Genomic DNA, 18887 nt, shown 5'->3' with positions numbered 1-18887 from the left:
GTCCCTCCGGTTGGGCTCTCTGCGCTTCGGTGTGCGGTGGAGCCAAAGGGGAGAGCGAGCTCCGGCGCGGGTAACAAACTTCCACTGCCAAGTGCAGCTGTGCCGCCGTTCCGTGGGGCGTAGGTACGAGTGTTTCTCGTGGTACGGATTGTGTTGTTAACTGTGCAGAACGAAAATGCGGTTAAACTTTCTCCGAAGTGTCGGGTGACACTAACAAATTTCTGCACTTAGTGACACGTAAAGTGGAAATGAACTTGCCCGAAAGAGCGTGTCGAAATACATCTTTTCATATACCGCTTTCCCATTCGTTGCAAAAAGAAAATTTGTAACTTAGACTGTAATTGACTTAATGATGCCAGCACGGATAGTTTGTCTTCAGCTCGCAAAAAGCAAAGAAATTATTGTCTAAATTCTCTGTGCAGCTCTTGTGCTGCAAGACCATAGAAAAGTAGTAGAGCTGTGCAAGTATGATTAAAAAAAATAAATTGTTGAGCTTGATTTTGCTTTTTCTTTAGACTTGCAAAATCCATCTACATAAGCAATGGACTGTAAAGTCGCAATGACTGCAGAGTTTTACAAACATGCTCAAGCAGAACTTTAAGAAGCTCACTTGAGTAATGTTGGACAGTAAAGTTGTGGGATATGAATAATCTCAGGATAAGTGGATGATGACATTGAGTGGGACGCTCTGCACTGTTCCACATCAGCTTGGCTGACCTGACCTTCTACTAGAACCAACTGCTTGAAACATTTTTCTGCTATGTCTGTCCTCTGTCAGTGTTGTTTAAAAAAACATGTTTTTTAAAAGGCATCTTTGTGTTTGGTGTTATAGGCTAAAACATTTTGGGGAATAGCTTTCAGAAGTTTGGCCCTTTGTATAAAGATGTTCTGAGCATAGAAAAATCCTAGAGTAAGCTCGCCTCATTTACAAGGTGAGATTTTGTATTTTCAGACCTAAGAACATGATCTATTACCTTACCTCTCTGTCAAATTTATTCACAAAAAGGATTGATAGGCTTCGTTGTTAACTTTAACTGTGCTAATTCCTGATAGTTTTAAAGTGTCACTGAGTGATGGGCTTTTTTGATATTTGTTCTTTTTTCCCCCTGTTTGGACAACAAATTGGCTTGAGTTTTCAATCAGCTGCGTTTTCGGACTCTTAGTATAGTAAATCTAAATCCATATAGAGGAAAAATTACTTTGCTCATTTTTAAAGATATTCTTTTAATTATTTGTCCTGTGCTCCACAGAACTTCCATTTCAGTTGACGCTTTTCCCCCGATTGTTCCAAAATTATTTGCCCGTGTTGGTTGCATTTTTAACTTCTGATATTAATACATGTCCTTATGTATTGAAGACTTGTGCTCAAGACTTTGAAGTCTTATGCTATATTAATTCTTAGCACACATAACCCTAAATGAATGTTTCAAGGGCCTGATTCAGTACTTCCAAAATTAATTTTCGTCTCTCTAAGGTAGCAGAGGCCAGGAAATGACAATTCCTAGCTTGTTCATCTGTTGAACACCAGGTATTTTGCTAATTCTTTAATATTACTTGACAGCAATAGACTTTTGGACTAAAGAATTGGACCTAAAAATTACAGAGTTAATTGTTTTTAACATTAGTCTTTGTGGTGTTACCTGTGGACAAACATCTCGAGTTAGAGCTTGTAACTCTGCCTGCCTTTCTGCCTCGTCGCTTCCCGGGCAGGCTCCCGCGTTGAAATTCCTGGGCAGCTGTCCTTCAGAGCCAGCGTCATTATCTGTCCTGGCCTTGTTTTGCAGATAGCATCAATCTATTTCTGCCAGCTTTCAACAGAGACAGTTCTGCAGCTTTCTGCTATCTGTTTTCCTGGACATTAGCGGTGCTGCAGTGTTTGTTTGTGAGTAGTAAGTTACATTCAAATGTCACCACATTAAGACTTCAGGGTATTAAAGACACAATTGGTCATGGCTAGGTTTAGATTCCTAGGTCGTAATTTAGGCAATTAAATAGGTGTCCAAAAGCATCAAACATCCTGTTGTTGCAATTGTGGACACTTTATTGTCAAAGGCTGACAATTTATTCACTTTGTTGTCAATTGCTATTACTTGGTCGACACTTGTTGGAGAAATGTCTTCCCATTATGACTATTTGTGGCTGTCTTGTGGCATCAACGTTTGTGGCTAACAAGGGGAGCGGTGTTTCGGTTGGGTTGTGAGGAGAATGAGATTGTCACGTGCTGTACAGTTGATGTGGCTCGTTGTGTTTCCAGGCTTCAAATGTGCAGTACTTTACAGCCAGGTCATATAGAGTAAGGTGGTCTGTATCCTCCCAACCATACCGCACAAAATGTTGCTGTTAATAAAGTCAAGCATCTGGAAAGCTTTGTGGATTTGTAATCAGGAGCAGCTGAAGTCAATTCTTAGAGTTATCTTGTTCCTAAGAGTTGATGGACTTAGGGCTGGTTCTGCGTCTCTGTGTGAGTTTGGTTGTCTTATCTCGTTCTGTCACCATGACTAGGCAGTGCAAGACTCACTTGCAAAAGATCTTCCTGTTCCTTTGTAGGGAGTTTATATTGTTTGAAAACAACAGGAGCACAGCGGTGAGATGTGTGTAAGATGAGCACGCAGTTACCCAGTTAGCAGTTACCTTCTGTTTGAGCGCAGTAGAATGTCAGTCCTGCAATGGGCTTGTGCTTCGGGTCCGTGTGTGAGCAGCTTTGGAAGGACAGTAGAGCTGATCTCATGCCTCTTGTTGCCAAAATCAAGAAAAAGAGCTGAAAGAAAATAGGACTGTTTTTGGATGGTGCGTGTATGATGGCTGGGCCATGAATTTGTCTGGGCATTGGGATTTTTGGTAACAGTGTAATGTAGAATTAGTTTATGCCAAAACTCCACATTTTCATTAACCTTTGTGAATAACTACTGCAGGAATGAAAAGAGAGCTTTTAAGTAGTAAGTGATCTATGTATTTTGGCAAGAATTAGATTAATTTTTCTTCTTTGAAAAGCATCTCTATCCAGATACGGATAGCACTATGTCCGTGTTTGATCCTGCAAGATGCCTCTGCGTGGTCTGTAGCATGCCTTAGCTGTGACACGCTCTGTGCATCCAAGAAGAACTGTCAGAGGGCTGAGGTTTTCCTTCTAATTTCTTTCTTCCCGCTATAAAAAGGTGTTTAAAAAGCTGAATTATTTCAGAAATTGTCCAGCTTGCTTATGCCTTGCACACAAGATGATTGGGAGGAAAGTAATAAAAAGAATGGATGAAGCAACTCAAAATTACTTCATAGCCCAAGAAGCACTCTCAAGGGACAGAGAGATGCTGAACATACTCCAGCCTTCAGGAAGTACCGAGTGTATTAACTGTGACTCAAAATTGTCTGCTGAGCAGATGAATTATGTGACAGTAAGCACATGTGGCAGGGATGGGCACTGTCTTGACAGAATTGGCTTGAATGCAAATCCCACCGCGCTGCACGTTGTGGAGCCTGTTTGCTCAGTGATGTGTGTGTGTTTCGTTAACGAGACTCAAGATCATCTCCCCTGCTCTGGCAGGGGACAACCATACACACTTTGCTGGAAGCAGGGTTCTCTTGTTTCTGATAGCCCAGTTGTTTTGCTTCAGCCAAGAGCCGCACTGGGTTGAGGAGACCTTCTGGAGTGCTCGTAACACCGACTGCAGTTCCCTCGAGAGACCGGCTTTTAAGATTTTTATAGGTAGTGTCTTGAAATCTTCCAGTTTCTCTTTTGTAGCTTGTTTTGAATAGGAATTTTATACTTTGATTGGGAAGATATTTGCCTGCGGATAGATATAGTTAATTGCTATGAAAGGAAAACGTGCTAGATTTTTTTTTATTACAACAACAAGAAAAACCCCTATGTATTTTTAGTTTAGAAATCAGCTTTTTTTAACTGCTTTCTTTTCCCCAGGAGCTTCGCAGATCACCAAAGGTTGCTCATGCTAGGTAGACCAAATGATTTCCGTGGAATACTGGCAACATTGTCATAACTCAATCTCCCTTTCTGATTTGATAACGACTGATCAACTAGGAGGAGAAACAGTAGTTTTTATTTACTGTTCACAAAAACTGTGTGTGTTTGGTTTTTCCCTACTCTGGTTAATGTGTGTGAGATGATATGCAGCTCAGGAGACCTCCAGATGATCCTGCAAATCCTGCAAGAAAGCCAGAACTTGAGTCTGTCTTCGGTTTTGATTTTGTGTGGTTTGTTGGCTTATTTTTTAATCAACCAAACAGCATGTGTTCCTTCTTTTAGACTTTCCATTCCTCATTTAGAAGAACAGCTTTGTATGCCATAAAGGAGTCTGGCACTACATAAGCCTTTTTTTTTTTTTTTTCTGTCAGTTCTCATCTAGGTTGTTAAGTTCTCTTAAATATTTACTTTGCTTAAGAACTACATAATCCTTTTTTTTTTTTTTTTCTGTCAGTTCTCATCTAGGTTGTTAAGTTCTCTTAAATATTTACTTTGCTTAAGATTGTGGACCCGTTCAATAAAAGGTGTTCTGAAATGTGATTTTAATTTGTGTAGGACTAGGAAGAATGCAATGACAGTCACAGTAGCTAGTGCTCAGACAGTGCTGTTTATGTGCGTACTGTCCAGATTTTGAAATGTGCTGTTCATCAAGCCTAGCACTTAGGCATGCTGAAGCATTACTGGACTATACACCTGGCTTACCCTTTTACAGCATTTGTAGATTTTTTTTTTTTTTCCATGAGTGATAATGGAAAATATATCCTGGGAGAAAGAAAATAACCCCAAATCCATGTGTATGTGCATTGGGTTTGCATGGCAAGGTTTTGGTAATGGTGGGCTTACAGGACCAGCTTCTTCAAGAAGCTGCTAGAAGCGTGCCCTATGTCCGATACGGCCAATGCTCGGTTTGACAGACCCACCACTAGCCAAGGCCAAGCCCGTGAGTGACAGTGGCAGTGACTCTGTGGTAACATATTTAAGAAGAGACGGGGGGAACCCCGTGCAGTTGCAGCTGGAGAGAAGAGAGAGTACGTGAGAGAACAACTCTGCAGGCACCAAAGTCAGTGAAGAAGCGGGGGGTGCAGGTGCTCCAGATGATGTAGCAGAGATTCCCCTGCAGACGCCAGCGAAGACCACGGTGAGGCAGGCGGTGTCCCTGCAGCCCATGGAGGTTAGCAGCAGAGCAGATCCACTTGCAGCTTGTGGAGGAGCCCACACCGGAGCAGGTGAAGACACCTGAAGGAGGCTGCGATCCTGGCAGGAACCTGTGGAGGCTCCTGGCAGGAGCTGTGGAGCTGTGGAGAGAGGAGCCCCTGCTGTAGCAGGTTTGGTGGCAGGACTTGTGACCCCGTGTGGGACCCACGCTGGAGCAGTCTGTTTCTGAAGGTGTGCACCCTGTGAAAGGGACACATGCTGGAGCAGTTTGTGAAGAACTGTAGCCTGTGGGAAGGACTCAGGTTGGAGAAGTTAGTGAATTACTGTCTCCTGTGGGAGGGACTCCGCAGTGGAGCAGAGGAAGAGTGTGAAGACCCCTTCCCATGAGGAGGAAGAAGTGTCAGAAATGTGTGATGAACTGACCTCACCCCTGTTCCCTGTCTCCCTGCGCCACTGTGGAGGAGAAATGGAACTCAGGAGTGAAGTTGAGCCAGGAAAGAAGGGAAGGGTGGGAGAAGGTGTTTTAAGGTTTGGTTTTATTTCTCATTATCCCACTCTGATTTGATTGGTAGTAAATTAATCTAATTTCCCAAGTCAAGTCTGTTTTGCCCATGACGGTAATTGCTGAGTGATGTCTTCCTGCCCTTACCTTGACCCATGAGCCTTTCGTTATATTTTCTCCCCCCTGTCCAGCTGAGGAGTGGGGTGACAGAGCAGCTTTGGTGGCCACCTGGCATCCACCACACGTTAGACATACACCACACTGTGTCTAATACATTTCAGTGTAATGCGTAGTGATTTTTACTTTTTCTCTCTCATTGCAGGAGTCTCCAAGATGAACACTACAGCAGTGAGCCCACTCATTGTTACTCCGCTGGGTTTCATTCCAGACTTAAAAAATGCCACACTCGTGCCTCTCAATGAGACTGCATGTGAGAGCTGGAAAGAGATTCATCATCTTGTTTTCCACGTGGCAAACATTTGCTTTGCGGTCGGACTGGTTATTCCAACTACTCTGAATCTTCATATGATTTTTCTGCGAGGCCTGCTCACCATAGGTAGGAGAATTATTCCAGAGAGATTTGCAACCTTCCTGTGACAGAAATCGCAGTTTGTGACCAGTGCAGAGCTTTCCCCTGGTGCCTTCAGCTTATGGGGAAATTCTAGCACATATCCGTGGTCGTTGCACCCTGCTGAAGGTGGTTCTGGTGTAAGTGGGAGTCTTTTCTGACCCTGGCAGACCTTTTCTAGAAAGGTTATATGTCTCTAGGCTCTTATCACTTCCCAAAAATACCGCTTATATCTTCAAACCTGTATAGATACTGACTGAAAAACAAGTGGACTCCGTTCACTTCAGACATGACTGGCTGCTTCAAGTTCATTAAATTCCAAATCACGGTTAAGTCTATGGATCCTTAAGACCTTAATTTTAGACTTCAGTGAAGGACATTTACCGCTATGTCTGCAATAGGTTTTCCTTGAAGCTTGATGTCACCCCCCATGTTCTTTAAATGTGGTTTCAAACACAAGGCGTTTGTGGATCGCCAGACGATGTAGAAGTGCGAGCTTTCATTACGGAGTGCAGACTGTGTTCTCCTGAGGGCAGGCAGGTTTCCTCCACCGCTGTAGGCATCTTGTGATACCAAAATATGACTTCAGAGGAAAAACTAAATTTGGCGTGCTGGAGAGTGAGCAAGCGTGGTTTCATTTGCAGTGTTCTTGGTGCCCACAGCTGTTTCAAACCCCCAGTCCTTTATGTGGGACAAGCTCTGCAAAGTAAGAAGGATAAACCCAGGTTTATCATCACATGCTTAAGTGCTTTTAAATGAGAATGCTTATTCATAAAACTGACCCATACTATTATATAATTTCGGATATAATTACATAGGATAGAATTTCTGTGGTTGAACTTACAATGATCTTGCCTCTTTTTTTGTAGCTACTGTAGGAAAACTTATCAAAACAGACTGCACTGAGGACCGAGGGTCTGAGCACCCTTTGTCTGTGCAGTTCTTGTTTAAAAAGTAATGGGAGCCCTGTGCTTGCTGAGCCTGGCACGTGGGTCTGCAGGTCTTGTGGATTTTGAAGAGATAGGGAGTCAGAGTTGTCCAGGCTGAGGTGGCAGCTGGCAACAAATTTGTTCTATGGGCAGCAGGAGTAACAAGGCCTGGTTTCTAGGGGTCTTTGTCCAAAGATGTCCCTGCTCCACAATATTGCTCCTCTTCAGTACTTCCAGACCTCAAATCCTCCCTCATATCCCTGTAATCTAATTAACCAGCTGATCACGAGTCATCACATCATGATTTTTTTTTTTGACCCATACATAAGTGCTGCCTGGCCAATTAGCAACTCAGATGGAACAGATGAATTCATGAACTTGGTGTTATCATCTTCAGGGAGAGAGGGGAAAGGCACACTCATTTGGCACCCTCTCCTTCTCGTTGTCTTTGCATGAAACTTAAGGGGGGAAAAGAAATATATATATATATATGTGACCTTTACAGCCATCTCTATCAAAGGGTAAGCTCACAGTTATCTGGCAGAGGCTCACTGATACATAATGTATCATTTGGTAAGTATTGTCTTTGTAGGCTAAAAATAGTATCCCTAATCCTACGGAAAGAATAATGACAATTGCCTTAAAAGATAAGGCCAAGTAAAGCAAGTAAAAAAGGAGGAGTAAACGTTTGAAATTTTCTCTTTGATGTCATAGAAGAGAATTCAGGTTCCTGCTGTGACCTTGCCAAAATGCAGTGGATGAGGCTCCCTTTAAATTTCCAATATCTGTGTATGATTTTAAGGGAATTTTTTTGGCCTTTGTTTGTTACTAGTATTGCATTACTTAAAGTTTTGTGAGCTACTTAATTTTTTGTTGTTCTTACTTAAGGTCAGTCTTCCCCTATCACGTTTCTACTTCATTTTAGTAACAGACCATCATGGGCTGCACCTTTCTGCTTTTCTCAGTCATGATCTGAAATGCTGTCGCTCCAGGATTGCAGTCCCAGCCAATAGGACTGCAGTCTGCTGTCACCCTGCTCTCAGTGCCTGTTTGTAGCGCTGTAGTGATTAGCTCTGCTACCAGCGCAGGCACTGATCCGCAGAGCCTAACTGTAGTAGAGCTTGTAGGGTGTCCTTACACCCAGCAGACACGTTCTCGATGACTTTGTGCAAATGTGTTCATTACTCAGTGGAATTTACCTTCCTTTTTTAATTGTTACAGGATGTGCGTTGTTCATCATTTGGGCTACGCTCTACCGTTGTGCCTTGGACATAATGATCTGGAATTCTGTGTTTTTGGTTGTCAACCTTTTACATTTCATATACCTAGTGTATAAAAGAAGACCGGTATGTATGACAGCTAAATTGCACAAGTAGTTTAGCAGGATGTAAGAGAAATGAATGTTTGCCCGTGTTTGCTGTACAAACCCATGAATTACACAGCAGTTCTTGAGTGGAACGGGAGTTCTTTTGGACAAAGTCAGTTACCTACTTCAGGAAGGATCCAGACCATAAGTATGATCTCATGCAGTACATAATTATTTCCCTGAAATCTTTATTTTTTAAAAAATTGTTTGACTTTAGAAGTTACTTTTGGCTGGTTTAGGCAGTTGTGTTGGGTTTTGGTAAGGAAGGGGTTATGTTTTTTTTTTTGCAGAGGGATCAGAAATGGTGTTTTGGGGATTGTGTGTTTTGTTTGTTTGGGTGTTTTTGTAGCTTTCCCCACTCTCCCACTCAGAAGAGTTCTTGTATGCAGACCTCCTGAAATAAAATCCTACTAAGATACTTAAAATTGAGTATTCCAGGGCAGTGATTTTTCTTCTTTTAATTAGGAATTTAAGTCCCAAACATCCTGTGGTGGGAAAGGAGACTGATAAACGGCAGCAGCCCTGACAAACTGTTATTTCAATGTAGAAACAAATGCTGATGTCCATCTGTATAGTGACCATCACATTCCTTGCATTGACAAGTGCTTTAGCCCCCGTGTTTTCTAATGCCACATTCCTTTTGAATGCAAGTGAAAGTTAAGTGAGATATTCCTACCCTTTCTGAACATCTGTGGGACTCTGGGAGATAAGCAGCAAAATTGAGTAAGGTTTGGGAAGAGCAGTGTAAGGTAAGTTGATCCTTTTATCCCATTTAGTGCATTCATTGAGTTTTGAGGGTGTTGTCTGGGAATTGTGCAACTCTTTTTATTGCCTTCAGAAGGCTGCATTGGGATAACTTTCATCAAATGCGCTCTGAGAATATATTTTAAATGTACACTGAAAATACAGGGTTCTTTGCCCTGCCTTTGGCTAGATGTACATCCAGTAGAAAATGAATTTACTCTGTTAGTATTATTCATCCAAAAGTATATTCTGCTTCTGCGAAATGATTAGCAACCCAGTCTTCTGTTGGTATATGCACATCAAAACCAGATAATCTTTAGTCTAATAGTTGCTATTACATACCAATCAAATATTAATGAGCTGCTAAGAGTTCAAAATATTAATAGTACATTCTGTAGCCGCCAAAATCTAAGGCAGATAAATTTATAAAGTGAAAATTACAGGAATATAAATGGGTTACGTTATCAGCGGGTACCTGTGCAAAATCAAGCACATTCTGGAAGTGTGTAACAGCTGGTACAAAAAACCCCTGCTAGCTGGAAATAAGCTCTTCACCAAGCCAACGCAGCCTGTGTAAGGTGGTGGTTAGGAAATCAGCTACCTCCTCCTTTCCCAGCAAGGCACCTTAAAGCTTGACTTCTGTCTTGCCTAGAAGATAGCTTAAAACTAGCTAGACTGATCTAGTGCTAAACTTCTATAAATGTGTAGTAAATATTTCTGGTCATTTAAATTACTCTGGGAGAGTAGAAAGGGTAAGTCCCCCCTTTAGTTTGTATTGCTAGTGCTGTCGTTTTAGCCTATTCAATCCATTTTTCACAACGCAGCAGCACGGTGGAACTGCGCTGTATTTCTGCAAGTCAGCTGTGTCCAGTGCACCACTGAAATAACAATTGTGCTTACGCACAGCCAGTGAAACTAGGCTCTGCATCAGCAGGTATTCTGGTTTTTAGGATGGGATGAACTCATGGTGCACTTTTTTTTTGCCTCAGTGAAGCCACCACGTTAGCATGTTCTGCTTCCCCTCAACCCACCCACCAGCTGAACCTTTTATATCATAGAGGCATCTAGTCCTTTGTCAGATGGGACAGTTGTTGGCTGACAAAGTCAGAAATTATTGCAAAAGGCAGGAGTGCACAGCTGATAGGAACTCATTTCCCTAGAAAACCAAGCCTTAAAACTTACCTGTATTTTTAAAGGTGAGTTGTGACGTGTCCTTAGAACACGGGTAGTGCTCCTTAGGTTCATACCCACTCAGCCATTTCCCAAAATCTAAATAAAAGGTTATTGGAGGGTCAAGGAGCATCTTGAGAGGACGATACACTCTTTTGTGCTTGAGTCAAAAAAAAAAAAAAAAAAAAAAAAAAACAAACCATCACCTTGCAATGTGTAAATCAATACTGAATGAAGAAAGATCGCAGCTGTATACTGAAGCTGTGTTAGCAGAGGCTGGGGGGTTTGTGAATTATGGTACAGACTTCATCCTGTTGAGGTGCCAGCTATTTTCACTAAATCCTCTGGTAAATTTGTTCGCAGAATTAGTTGTTGGAGTTAGGATGAGTGGTGGAAGTGGATTAAGTACTTCACAGGGAGGGTTAGAAAGAAGGAATTATGTAAGGACACAAAACTTGACTGTCAGTTGCTGGAGTTGGTAGAAAATTACCTTTAAGAGAGGAAGGGCTTGAGGACCTGCCTTTAACTCTGCTCTGTTTCTGTGGCCCTTCCACTGGCTCTGTAGAATTCCAGAGCAGAATTGAGATCCTCAGCACTCCCACAGGCTGTGTGCAAAATGTGGTGCAGAACCACAGCTGTTCTTGTGTAGAGTAAACTAGAATTCTAGGCAGAGCAGGGTAGAGGAAATGTAGAAAAATGTACTTTAGTAGGCATCTAAAATGCCGGTTTAGCTGTTTTTTAACGATTTCAACTTAAGTAGAGCCAGAGCAAGCTGTCAAGGGAAGATGAGTTTGAAGGAAATGAAAGAGCAATGGTAGAAAGGCTGAAATATTTAACAGTACAGCTAAAAAAACAACTGCAGAACAAACTCCAGTAGGCAACCACAGCATGTTAAAAGAGGCTAAAGGTTAAATTGTGTCAGTCTTCAACAGGCTGATAAATTGAGGACATCTACTTACATGTGTTAAAGGAAGAGTTCTACCTACAGCAGTGTTCCTCCAGTGTGGAGCACAGATTCGCCTGAAGGTTACCAGCTGCAGAGCTGTGTGACCTTTACAACTCAACGCTTAGCCAAGAATTAGTTCTGATAGACTAGCCATGTAGCGGCGTTTCTTTTGTAGATTAAGACTTAAAATAGTTTCAGTAATTTCCTTTCCGTTAAGTCAAATTACAGTATTTATGGACATTACAGGAAAAAGTTACGCTAATTGGTGTAATAATGTTTTCAGTAATTAGTTTAAATCAGGTGGGGTTTTTTTTTTAAACACCCCTCTCCACACCTTAACACTTGTTCCTTTTCAGGTTTAGGTCTCAGCTCACTGTCCAACAGCTAGATGATACAGAAATACTTTTTTTTTTCCTGAAAAACTTGACAGAAAACTTTGTGTAAGATGTCTTAATTTTTTTTGCCTTTAAAATTTTTATTCAAGGCACGTAATTTGGGCAGAACTTCTACGAGTGAATAATAGTTCAGTTGCATTAACAGATTTGGGAGAGGCAGATGAGAAACCTAAACCTGGATAGTTTTTCTATTCTACAATCCTGCGTGAAGAAGTTGGGTATCTGGTTCTTGTTGGAACCTACCTAAATACTTCCCGCATCCTGGCAAGATCACCAAACAGTTGTTTGCACCCAGCTTGACCTACGGTGTGCAAACTGCTCGGACAGCCACGGTCCTACTTCTCTGCCTCCCGAACAAAACCAGAGGAGAGGTTGGAGTTCCCCCTCTACCTGTAGACCGCAAGCTTGTGCTCCAGCCACCAATACCTGAAGTGTGGTTTAGCACAGACCGTGCAGTTTGACGTCATGCTAGAACATCGAAGGAGCACTTGCACCGCTAGATACCTACTAGGAGGCAAGCTAACAGGTCTGAGCACGGTGCCTGCTGCCTTGCGTGTTCATGCCTGACTGCCTCCTAACTTGATAGAGAGTCCTCGGGGACTTTCCCAGCCAAGGTCTTGGGTTTGTACTTGAGTCCAGCAGTGTTTAGTCTTTGGTGGTGGTTTTTGTGTGCATGTAAAACCACTCATTTCACTTTGGGCCCTATATGAATTCCCATACTGTAGCTTTTTGTCTCTGGCCAAACCAGAGCATTGTTCCGTAGGGACGGATGAGAAAAATTTCTCAAACTAAACATAAAGCGTTGGAAAGATCTGATGAAAATTCTCTCCTGAGCAATTGTCTTACAGTTGTGTTAATGAATGACAGATAATAAGCAGCTGAACTCAACTGTATTTAAAATAGTTTCCTGCATATATATGCTAACTCCGCGCCTCCCACCATGATCTAAATGTGATCTTCCACCAGTTCCAGGAACAACAGCAGTGACATAGTTGAATTTCCAGTTTTCTCTTTCTTGTTTGGTCAGGTAAAACCTCTCTAGCACATAGGTCGTAGATAGACATTTAACTCTGACCTTTGTGGACATGCACACTCCTTTCAAAATACCTTTTTGTGGTGATAAAGCTCATAGCACTTAGTTCAGATCAATGCCCCCAGCTCCACGTGCCAGATCTTGGAAGACTGTTCCTGCAAGCTCATTCTGTTCATGTGAAGTCTTCCTAGGCACTCCTTCTGGTGAGGCTGGAGTTACGAGCAGAAGAGCCACCTTAAACCAAACGTCAGTTCTCTTGTCTCTAAAAATGAATGACTACATCTTGACAATCTCTATAATTTTGGACAGAGAACCAAATAAAATCATGAAACCACCACCACAGATGCCTTTATTGAATCTCTCTCACTTTCCTTCATCTTCTGCTATATTGAACTGCTTTCTAAAGACAAATGTGCAGGAAATAGAAACGGTAGAATGTAGGAGGAATATCAAATATTTTTAACTGGGCAGTGCTGTTATGTTTTCTTGTGTAGTCTCAGTCACATTCTGGTACCTGTCCTGAAATATTACATTGTTCAGGACGTGGGTGCTCCCAGAAATGAAAGGTCTCTGAGAGGAAGCATGTAATACTTTAGTCTAACAATTAAGAGCGCTTTCAATTAGTACAAATAATTATGTGTGGTCTCTACTTCTGTGACAGTAGCTTTACCTTATGAAGTAAAACCAGATGATTCAAATTCCTCTATATCCAAGTTAAACATCTAGTTTAAGCTGGTTGTCTAGTGTGATTCAACCCACCCACCCAGTATGTGTGGAATATGTGGTAGTGCCGTCCCTCTCCGCTGGCTAGAGAACAAGCTGCACACCATTATAAACTAACTAACCTAGTTTTATACGGTCCTGAGTGTGAGGCACTTCACTGCTGCTCCCTGGCAGTAGGAGGAATAAAAATCAAATTGGTGCGTACGAATCTGAACTGTAACACAATGGAGAACTGGTGTCTCGCTTTCAAAAGATTCGTATTCCTACCAGTGCAGGTGTGGTCTGGGAGCTGTGAGTTCTCTGGCTTCTCTGAAAACTGGGCTCTGCAAATTACATGGATTTAGACAACAGCTGAAATTACGGGATAACATCCAAAGCACCACAGGGATCTCTGTTACAGTGGGATCAGCAAGCTTACTTGAAGTGATGCCTGGTAGTCATGCGTGTCTCTTTAGCTGTCTTACACATTCTGTTTATTATGAACTTGAAGGCTGTTTTTAAGTGCTTTTCCTATAGGAAGCTAGAGAATGGGGAAAAAAAATTCTTAGGAACTCATTTTGAATGAAATGTTCTGTCTGCAACTATTGTTTTGCCCATTGCAAAATGGGGTTTATTTAGTCATCCTCCCAAATCATGTTTTTAGGAAAGAAAGGAGTAGAAGAATAATTACAAGTTAGTCATATTACAGAATTAATAATTGATACATTCAGTTGTTAAATATTTATGTTATTAAATGGACCATGCAAAATAGCACCAACTTTCTTTTCTGGCCAGAAGATTATTTCTGCAGTTTTGACTCCTTGGAGCTTTGCAGATTTGGCTTTTTTTAGTCTGAATGGAAGCTGAAGGAGTGTAATCAGCATCTCTACAGAGCTCTGACTTGGAGCTCTGGCAGCATCCCAGAATATTTCAACCCCTACTGAAAAAAAAAAAACATTACACCTACCTGTGTGGCTCATCTGGAATATGACCCACAAGCATGACTGGAGGAGCAGTCAGCTGCGCCGGTGAAGGGAGGGCATCTAGAGAGAGCTATGGTGTCCACCCGGATCAGTCTTTAAGAAAGTGGTTCTGCCTGAATTCTCTTTAATTGTTACACACGAGCGGAAAGCGGTGAAACCTGAATTCTAGGCTAGCTAAGGAATTGCAGTAGCACTCCAGGTGTTAATCCTGTCCTCCCGAGTGTATGCGGTGTTTTGAATTCAGGAGCCTTGGGAGCTATGTACATGTTCATCTGAGACAGGAATTTATTTTTCTTTGAGTTGCAGTGGTCATGTACATCTGTTAAAAATGAAGAAGTTCCTGGAGAACCTGTTGGTAAGACAAATAGTGATCGAACTTCACACATTTTGAAATCAAACAGTTCGAGGCAATCCCCAGCACAACACAATTTCTCTTTCCATTTTAAACTAAATACTTGTCCATGTAGATGTCCTCTGAGGTGTTAAAGACTGTGGTATAAGGAACACACAGGAAATTCAAAACCTGCGTTTCAAATAAATGTAGTCACTGGTAGAAGATTTAATTAGTAATTGATTCAGTGTGAAACCAGTGTAACTTCAGGTCGGGTGACATACTGGACACATGTAAGTCCATGAGCCGTGATGGCATGCACCCACGAGTGCTGATGTCGCTGTGAGGCTGCTCCTGATAACCTGAACATGTGTGGCAATGGCGGGGAGTGCCTAAGGAATGGAGGAAAGCAAATCCACTCCTTTCTTCGAAAAAGAGCAAGAATTAGGACCCAGGGACCTGCAGGCCAGTCAGCCGCCCCATCCCTGAGAAGGTGATGGAATAGCTAATCCTGGAAACCAGGATTTCTGTGCACATGAAGGACGAGAAGGTGACTGCGAGTGGTCAGCATGGATTCGCCGGTGCTTAATCACCCTATGCTTATCCAACCTGTTAATGTTCTACCTTAATTCCAGTGAGTCTTTAAACACTCTCTTCCATAAAATTTAGAGAAGCTATTGGAGTGTGGGCAGGATGAGTATACAGTGAGATGGATTGAAAACTGGCTGAATGGCTGGGCTGAGCGTGGTAGTCAGGGCCGTGAAGTCTAGCTGGAGACGTGTATTACACATACTAGTGTGTGGTGTGTACACCTAAGAGTTAACCAGTCCTCTTTGACATCTTCGTTAATGAGCTGGGTGATGGGGCAGAGTGGCACAAAACTGGGGGAAGTAGCTGAAAGGCCAGAAGGTTGGGAAGCCATCTGGAGGGGCTTCAGCAGACTGGAGAAATGGACCAACAGGAATCACATAAAGTTCTACAAAGAGAAGTGCAAAGTTCCTCACCTGGGGAGGCATAATGCCATGCACCAGCACATGCCAGGGACCGACCGGCTGGAAAGCAAATTTGCAGAAAAGGACCTGCAGGTCCTGGTGGACAGGTTGAACATGAGCCAGCAGTGTGTCCTTGCAACAAAGAGAGTCAGTGGTGTCCCAGGCTGCATTAGGAAAAGAATTGCCAGCAGGTTGAGGGAGATGATCCTTCCCCGGTTCACTGGTGAGACATATCCGTAGTGCTGGGTCCACGACTGGGCTTTTCCAGTAAAAGAGAGACCTGGACTTACTGGATAGAGTCTGTGAAGATGGTTGAGGGACTGAAGCATCAATCCTGTGAGGAGAGCTGGGGCTGTTCAACCTGGAGAAGAGAAGGCTTAGGGGATTGTATCAATGTAAATACCTGAAGGGAGGATGCAAAGAGGACAGAGCCAGATTCTTTTCAGTGGTGGTTAGTGACAGGACCAGAGGCAATGGGCACAAACTGAAACACAGGAGGCTCTGCCTGAACATCAGGAAACATTTTTACTTGTGAGGGTGGTCAAGCACTGGGACTGCTTGCTCTGAGATGCCCTGATAGTATCCCAAGGATTCTGTCTGGACACAGTACTGCACATCCTTGATCTAGGTGACCCTGCCTGAGCAGTGTGGTGGACCAGATGACCTCCAAAAGTCACTTCCAACCTCAACCATGCTGGAATTCAGTGCCTTTATTGTTACTCTTCTCCGAACGTTTGTATTCTACCCTTCCTCTTCTTGGTCCTGATACCATTTTTGGGACAGAGGTGAATTTATAAGGGGAGGGACATGTGTTACAAAATTATTACAGAGTAACGAAGTAGATCCATGTAAGTGTTTTGAGGAGGCAGCAATTCATATTTTATTGACACTTAAGTGTGGACAGATTAAAAATCAAACAAACTTGAATTCTTTAATACCGTTATGGGTAGTAAATGTACACAGATAACTACAAAGAGTTAACAGTGAGATCACCTATGTGTAAAGAAAAGTTTTCAGGAGCTCTCACAAGAATTTTACATGTTAAGCTCTCAAACAGGTGCGTTTCACAGGGAGGCTGCGTGAAAACGTCAGTGGTTCATAAACATACTTTCAGTTTTTGTGGTTTGAGGCTGTCTGGGTAAAAAGTGAAGTCTGCAGGTTTGGGATATCCTTTTGTTGAGCTTTTGTGGAAATAAAAAGGTTGAGAAGTCACAAAATTGTAGCAGCAAGGTCACGTAAGCAGCCTTGTCTCTCCTGTTTGGAAGTTAGCAACAAACTGTGCACTCGTTCTGTGGGATTAACCCACCGTCTCTGCCCACGGGATTGTCACTTCCAGAGAGATTCCCATGGCATTCAGTGGCGTGTGTGTGGGATGGACCACATCCAGTGATTGACGCTGTCGTGAGATACTCCAAATATGGTTCTAATACTGCCTCAGCTCAATTTGTTCTGTATTTGAGATGTAATGAGGAAACATCGATGTTCCAAAAACCTTTTGTTGTGCTTGATCTACTGTTTCACACACACATGTAAGTCTACTAAGAACAACTCAGGGAAGATTTTTTTTTTTATTTGGAATACATGTATCTCTTAGGGGCTAAAGACTAGTATTTTCACCCTAAAATGCTTTCATGGGGAAGGAAGAGCGAGCACCCGGCAGTCTGAAGCCCTCCTGGGTTTCAGACAGCGTGGGGCCTCCCCTGGTCATTCTGGATGCCCCATTTTCGGGATCCCCCTCCTACCCCAGCCACAAGGTGACCATAAGTTTCTTTATTCCCACTGTCGGCTACTGTCAGCTGCAAAGTGACTCCTGAACTCCTGTGCAGCCACCTTCTATCCTCCCCTGTTTCTAATATTGAAATAAAAAAAGAAAAATCTAGAAAATTGTGTAAACTTGGAATATTTCCTACCCCAGCCACAAGGTGACCATAAGTTTCTTTATTCCCACTGTCGGCTACTGTCAGCTGCAAAGTGACTCCTGAACTCCTGTGCAGCCACCTTCTATCCTCCCCTGTTTCTAATATTGAAATAAAAAAAGAAAAATCTAGAAAATTGTGTAAACTTGGAATATTCCGATTTGCTGAAGTGGCGTCTCCTTTTCTTCTTTCCTGCCTTATTTCTTGGTTGCTTTTTCTTATTCTCTGTTCTATGCATGTTTTATCTTTCCATTTTCTAATGCTTATTGTTCTAATTTGTTTTCCTCCCAGCAAATGCACGGGCTTTGTTCAAGCTGCCTCTGCTTTCAGGGAGGCCGGGACACTGTCTCATTCCCTGCTGCCTTTATTCAGGGAAGACTTCCAGGCCTGAGGTTTCGGCCAACATCCTTTCCTTCATTGCTGCTGCCTGAGTTTGGGTAGACTCCTAGATGTGGGATGCTCAGATGACAATGTTTTTTGTCCTCCCTCATCACACGTGGTTTCAATATGATGATGGGTTTGTTTTTCAGGACTTGCTTTTCTACTGTAAGCAAGCCAAGAAGCTTAGGGGTGAAAGGGGCTCCTGGGAGAGCCTGACAGATTGACAGAACAAGGTGTGTATGTGGTGTGAAAAATGCAGGCAACCCCCCCCCCTTTTTTTTCTTCTGTGTAATTCTGGCCCACGTCCTATTCGCTGTTACATCAACAGAAGTCTCAGAAGACTTCTCGTGTCTGATTTAACATGTCACTTGGGTGGAGCAGCATTCTAAAGCGCCACTCTGCCAGCCTGGCTAGTTTTAGATAACGTTTTGGTCATAGGCAGTGTTTGCGGATAAATGTCACGTATTTACCACTTCTTTGCTTGCCTAAACGTAATGAAGACAAAGATGTTCCTCAAACATAGCATATAAAGCAAGCATGCAGTCTTGCCCTTTTTTGACTTTTGTTTATTATTCATGGTTTAACGGCATTTATTGATGTCTTTTGTTTTCGCATTCTAGATTAAGATAGAGAAGGAGCTTAGTAGCCTCTACAAGAGAATGTTTGAGCCTCTCCATGTGCCTCCAGAGCTCTTCCAAAGACTAACTGGACAATTCTGCAACATTCAGACTTTAAAGACAGGTCAAGCCTATGCTGCAGAAGATAAAACATCGGTTGATGATAGACTAAGCATACTGC

The 18887-nt window shown here is 42.6% G+C and overlaps 1 protein-coding gene across 2 annotated transcripts in view; it reads left to right on the top strand.

Moving 5' to 3' along the window:
* Positions 1-5966: 5966 nt before the first annotated feature.
* The window catches only part of BVES (blood vessel epicardial substance), a 26972-nt gene continuing 14051 nt past the window's right edge, over positions 5967-18887 (top strand). For both annotated transcript variants that reach the window (XM_010133186.1, XM_010133187.1), the window contains exons 1-3: positions 5967-6189; positions 8352-8476; positions 18710-18883. In XM_010133186.1, coding sequence (XP_010131488.1) covers positions 5967-6189; positions 8352-8476; positions 18710-18883 — 522 coding nt within the window. The remainder of the gene's footprint in view (positions 6190-8351; positions 8477-18709; positions 18884-18887) is intronic.

This window comes from Buceros rhinoceros, unplaced genomic scaffold (genome assembly GCF_000710305.1).
Source record: "Buceros rhinoceros silvestris isolate BGI_N320 unplaced genomic scaffold, ASM71030v1 scaffold1283, whole genome shotgun sequence".
NCBI classification, from domain to species: domain Eukaryota; kingdom Metazoa; phylum Chordata; class Aves; order Bucerotiformes; family Bucerotidae; genus Buceros; species Buceros rhinoceros.
The sequence above is the reverse complement of the archived record's forward strand: the minus strand, read 5'-3'. Positions and strand labels throughout refer to the sequence as shown.